The 6,212-nt window shown below is 35.0% G+C and overlaps 1 protein-coding gene across 2 annotated transcripts; it reads right to left on the bottom strand.

The window, feature by feature from the left end:
• Positions 1–3,323: 3,323 nt before the first annotated feature.
• Positions 3,324–5,376, bottom strand: LOC106411073 (ethylene-responsive transcription factor ERF118-like). 2 transcript variants are annotated; one of them, XM_013851755.2, is made up of 3 exons: positions 5,218–5,376; positions 4,754–4,967; positions 3,324–4,656 (listed from the first exon to the last, which is right to left on the bottom strand). In XM_013851755.2, exon 3 carries the CDS (start codon positions 4,457–4,459, stop codon positions 3,512–3,514), a length of 948 nt encoding a protein of 315 aa, XP_013707209.1. In that variant the 5' UTR covers positions 4,460–4,656; positions 4,754–4,967; positions 5,218–5,376; the 3' UTR covers positions 3,324–3,511. The 2 variants fall into 2 exon arrangements, with proteins under 2 accessions (XP_013707209.1, XP_013707210.1); XM_013851756.2 differs by having other exon boundaries at positions 4,754–4,972; positions 5,218–5,367.
• Between the last annotated feature and the right edge of the window lie 836 nt (positions 5,377–6,212).

Genomic DNA, 6,212 nt, shown 5'->3' with positions numbered 1-6,212 from the left:
TTATTATATTTATTAGATTAATATCACCCGAGATTACAATATATATTTGAAAATAAGATAGAGGCCACAAGTTGTTTCGACTCAAAAGATGCTTCGACCGCTAAACCACTGGTGACATGAAATTATCACCAATCTTCAGATGTGACAATTTGAGCTATTAGAAGTATTTATATGATTGACGATTCACACTCAGAGTAATCATTGATTTCTTGCGAATCAAGCATCAATTTTGTTGAAAAGGAGCGACAGTTAGTTTTGATCCCATAGGTAAACATGTTTTTTCTTTGACCACTTGCTCTTCTATGTGACTAATATTAAAAGGTACAAGTCGTTGATAACATGATCGCGTTTGAATGCGTTTAGGATCAAGACGAGACGTAACTAATTCACCAGTTGGTAATTTCACAATTTTTCCCAATAAAATACAAAATATCAAACAAAATACGGACATTAACAAGAAAGATATTCTTACATAGTTTCACAATTATGTTATCCGTCCTCTGGTAGAATTTCCTTAGGTGTCATAATATAAAGAGATATTTGGCATGTTATTCCTTCAATCTGCATATTGATAGAAATTAGCAAAAAGATAATAATATATATTTCTGAATATGTAGTAATTTGAGAATATTACACTACTCGTCCGGTCTCTGCTCTCGTTGCAGATATATCCCTCCAGCTTAGACCAAGCTTGATTTCCTTTATCAGCGTTCAACTGCACTATATCCAGTGGTTTCATTGCTTTCTACTTGGTTCACTCAGCCAATATTAAACTGAAAATGGCTGTGATTTTCTTTGGTTTCATTTTGAAGAAAATTAATAGAAAGTAGCAAAGATTACTGATTAGGAGACCATCTTCCCAACTATCTCTTTTGATTTTGATAATAATTTATTTGTAACTGTGTCCCCTAGCTTTAATTAGAATGATTAAGAAATAAATTTATTTGTGATTAATTTGAATGATTTATATTTTTTTATAAATTAGGATATAATTTTCTCAAGTTTTGTTGTGAGTTTTTTTTTTTTGAACAAGTTTTGTTGTGAGTTATGTTACATTAATGACGATTGATAAGTTAAAAGTGGACATAAATAAATAACCGAGATTTCAGGTAGTACTTGCGGCTTAATCCGTTTTCTGTGAGTTATAAAAAATGATATTTGGCTTGTAAAGAATAAATATTCGTAATTTCATATACTTTTGTTTAAATTTCAAATACTTGCTAAAAAAATTATATTTACTGGTTACAAGTCTCCCTGTACTTCCTGTTACTTGCTAGTTATTCATGAACTATTTAAAATTACTTGCATTTCACGTGGACTACCCGCTTAAATTTCAATTAGTAAATCTCGTTTTAATAGTGTACTTGTCACATGATATGTACTTAAAAATATCTAAAAAGTTTGAGATCTATTTCTTGATTTGACAACGACTATTATATATATATATATATAGTATATATACACGGTTACGAAGCAAAGAACTAGTACAGACAATGACCAATTAAATTGATTGATTACAAGGACATGAGTGAGCCTTTGGAAATGAATTCAAGCCCAATGAGCAATTGGAAATTTTATCTTTCGCTTACAAGTATTTGGGCTAAAGTATATATATTGGACTGGAATACGTCACGGTTGAAGCAACTTCTTGATAATGATGAACTCTTCTACTTTCCAAGCTGATCTGACGGTTGAAGGAAGTTTTGACGAAGCAGTGAACGGCGTCCATGGAGTATCCACGCTGTTTTTCCTGTTATTCTTCCACAGGATGACAACACTCAAGAGACATTTGTTTGATCCTATCATAAAAAGGCACAATCAATGTGATGAACTCTTGTGCAAATGTTCAAATCACTCTCAAAGGATTGGTCTTACATCTTCTTGCTCATTGACCCAATGCCGTTTCAGTGCCATCAAAGCCTCTCCCCTCGACTAGTCGATTGGTGCGGCCCTGACCACTGCAAATGCTTCAATATGGGAAACATTTATATCTCTAATTAACTTGAAGACTTGTTCAAGTATTGCTGTTGTGAAGCATTAGCAAATGATCTAAGTGGTAGCTTTCAATTGTGCATGAACGTGTTTTATAGTCTTACACCAAGCCACTTCTTCATATTTGAAAAGATAAAAACCAAGAGAAATACACTGAGGTTTGGGCCGAAAAGTTACATTTGTTCCAGCCCAAAATCCAATACATTTTTTAGCATGAAGCTATGTTTTTTTTTTCGATACATCCTGTCGACTGATCCGGTAGGAACACATTGCTACAAAATGCACTGGCTACCACACTGTTTGATCCGAATTTAGAATATCTTCCAATTAATGTCAGGGGGTGAACTGATCATTTGTTACGATCTACCATGTAAACAACTTGGACTGAATCCCAAACCGAAAACTGACCAAATGATGATAATTTAGTTCCCATGGAAAATCGAATCCATAACTGATACGGATACACACCAAATCCCGAGAGATAACCATTAGACTACCACCACACTTGGTTAGCATGAAGCTATGTTATCTCACAAACTAACAAAACACTTGATTCATTTTGATTGTGTTTATGTTTATGAGAATGTGAATAGTTTATATAATATATGATCCAGACAGAGTTAAAAGAAAGCTTATCACAAGATCCTCGCACTTCATCACCTCACCTCAGCCCATGCATGTGCGCTTCAAGCTCTCCTTTCTTATTGCATAGATCACGTGAGTGAGACATGCCACACGCACGTACATAAAAGATACATACAATCGCATGTGCAACCACAAAGTAGTGGAAGAGAGTGGGAGATGATAACTACTAAAATACTACCAAGTTTAGTATAGACAGTATAAAAATCATCCTTTGACATTTCCTCATTCCCAATCACCTTTAACTTTTTTTTAATTATAATCTATACTCCCAAATGCGATACAGCTGTTATAAATATTTGTAGTTTAGTCGAATAGCCTGACAAAACCAACCCCCGACTTGTTGACACTTCCGTGCATCTCCCTCTTTAATTCCCACTCTCCTCTTCACTATAACTACATATAATTCATAACCAAAAACCATAATAAATTAAATTAAATTAAACTAGTAGAATGCTAATTTGTGTTTGTGATGGCCCAGCGAATCAGCAGAGACAGTGAAGAAAGAGGCCAAATGAATTGTCCCTTTCTATTAGATTGGTAGAATCACAACACGTCAGAATCCAACGTTCCATCCACTGGTAAGGCGATAAGATTAAGGGAAATAACAAATTAAAGAAGCCTCCAACAATACTTACACTGGATGTAGTAATGGTAATTAAAGTCTTAAACTCATCAAGAACCACAAGAGATGCAAAACTGTTTTTGATTCAACTTTTAACTATATAACAAAAACTAAATAAATAATAAAATATAACTCATTAATACAAAACCCGGCTACTTATGTCTTAAGCTCTTACATCTCTCCGGAACACACTTTGTGTATGTCTTAAATACTTTTTAGAAAAAAACATTAAAAATTAAACAAAAATACAACTCAAGTTGCAAAACTTTTCCTGGTGCAAGTGATGTGTTGAGGAGCATTCTGATCGCCAAGGAAACTCGAACCAGCCAAGTCGAGCCCAAGATCTGCAAAGTCGAAGTCCGGTAACGCACTCGGACCACAGTCTCCAAACCCGTTAATGTCATCAAGCAAACCAAAGTCATCAAGCTGATCATCAGTGAAGAAACAATCAAAGTCTAGGTCTTCCTCGTTAACACCACCAGCCATTGGTTCCTCGAAGAAACCAAAATCAGGGATCGGCAGATCGGCAAAGTTGAAATCGAACAACACTTCCTTGCTCGGAACAACATCAGTCGCAGTGATCTTGATCTCTTCTTCTTCATTAGGCTTGACGCAAGTGAGAGCCGAAGCAGAAGTGTCTTGCTCAAGAGGAGAAGAGCGAGAGCATTGACTAGTCTCAGAAACAGAATCATTAGTGATGCCGACAAGCGCATCATACTCTCTCCTCTTTTCTATATAAGCTTGATAAGCTGCTTCTTCAGTGTCAAAAGTACCCAACCAGGTCCTAATTTTGGTGATTGGATGTCTGATCTCAGCAGCCCATTTCCCCCACTTCCTCTGCCTAACGCCAACACGCTTCTTGGGCCTTAGAGCAGGTGATGCTGATGCTGATGCTACCTTCTTGCTGGTGGTTTTGGTACTGTCTTGCGAGGAAGACACGGAAGGCTCGACACGAGGAGGTTCCAGAGGTGGGAAGTTGACTTCACGGACGATGCGTTTCACTTGACGAGGCTGCTTAACCACTTCTTCCTCGTCGCTAGAGGAATCATCAGTCGCGTAAGGATCGTTGACAATGATCCGAACTTTTCTCAAAGGTTGTTGGTGGGTATCTTGAGGATGGGATGATGAAGATAGTAAAGAGTTGCTTCTCTTTGGTTTCTTCATGTCAACCAAAGACTGTTGTTTACTTATCTCTACCATTGTTGCTGACGTCACAAAAACCCCCAAATCCTCAAAAATACCCAGAAAATTTAAATAAAAAAAAAACACTCAAAACTCTTAAAAGATCAAAACTTTGTTTTTGTAATAATAAATAAAAATCTCAGCGAACTATGAAAAAAGAAAACTTTTGCTGTTTTATGTGAAAACCCCCAAACACTTCAACGCCAGAACAAGTCCTGGAGACATAAAAACAAAACATAGAGAGATGAGTTTAGTCTCTTCTTCTCTGACAGATCTGTTAAAAGGGACGAAAAAAATGAAAAAAGATGATACCTTTTGCGTCTTAAGCGCATGGAAAGAGACGGAGTCTCGAGAACAAGCCTCTGCTTAGAGCAGAAGTGAAGAGCGTTTGAAGTAGGACAAAGACCAGTTTTAGAACAAGATGCTGATGAGATCGGACAAGAGATGTTGTTAATCAGAGACAAAATCACAGCTTTTGATTCAAATCCAGCCGACATAAATCCGCGTTCAGAAACGCTAACTGTTCCTGTTCTTCAAAAAGACAACAACAACGAGGAAAAGAACAAAAAGTGAGAACCAAGAAGAAGAACACAGCTTAAACCCTTGAGCAGAGAGAAACAGAGTCTCTGTGATTAACTCGATTTTTACAAAAGACTACGCAAATCTCTAGAAGAGAAAACATAAATATCAAACAAACAATAAACAAATCCGAGGATGAAGAAGAAGAACGATTCTTTTAATAAAATTCATGGAGAAACGCAGCATATTTTATTAACCTTTTTATTTGTTGAAAAGTGTTTTTCTTCGGACTCTCTCTCTCTTCTATCTTCTGCTCTCTCTCTCTTTTTTTTTCTTTAACTCTGGTGAAGCTTTCATGCTCTTTTATATTCTCATTTTATATAGCGATTTCACTTTTTTCAATGACGGTCAAAATGAACCATTCAATGAAAAGACAGACACTTATGGGAAATTAATTATCTATAAGAAAGTAAATATTCAATAAATATTCAGTTTTCTTTTGAAGTAGATTTGTAACCATCAATAAGAAACTAAATTGGTAAATTTAACATTATTTTGTTAAATAATCTTTATAGTCTTCACATTTATTGACCAACTAGGCGATTTAATGAATCTTCCGTTTTTTTTAGAGGAACAAATAAACAACTGCGTTTGACTGTTTGACTGTTTATTTAGCGTTACATTAATATTTTAGAGTAATAAATTTTATTTTTAACCGTCATTGAGAATTAAAAAGTGAACTAGCATCATATAATAAAATGAGCTGGCACTGTGGGAGTAAGGACAATTTTCACATTAATGGCGCATGACTCTCTCTTACTCATGCTTCTATCATGGCCCGCCAAGAATCCCAGCGCGTGTTACACACTCTCCCTTCCCCCACACAGAAGTTAACAAGTCATTTTATAATCTTTTTTTTCTTTTTAGTCGATTTTAGTTTTATGATTTACAATTTTATATTAATGTTTTTATTTGGATAAATATCTAAATTTTTAGTAAAAAACCATCCGGTTGGTAAAGAAATCTCTACAATATATGAATTAAATCCTTAAAAATCTTGCTAAATTCAACTTTCACTAAATTATCTTTTTGACTTATTAAAATACAAAAAATATTTTGATTTTAAGTTTTGGTCATTTTGTTAGATTTTAGTTTGATTTAGTTCATTTTTTAGGTTTTGGTGTTTTGGTGTTTTGTTAGGGGGATTTATTCAATTGAGAGTTTTAGGTGATTTGTGTCAAAATGACAAATT

The sequence above is a fragment of the Brassica napus genome, chromosome C6 (genome assembly GCF_020379485.1).
Source record: "Brassica napus cultivar Da-Ae chromosome C6, Da-Ae, whole genome shotgun sequence".
In the NCBI taxonomy this organism is placed as follows: domain Eukaryota; kingdom Viridiplantae; phylum Streptophyta; class Magnoliopsida; order Brassicales; family Brassicaceae; genus Brassica; species Brassica napus.
Note: the sequence above shows the minus strand (reverse complement) of the source record. Positions and strands in the feature narration are given on the sequence as shown.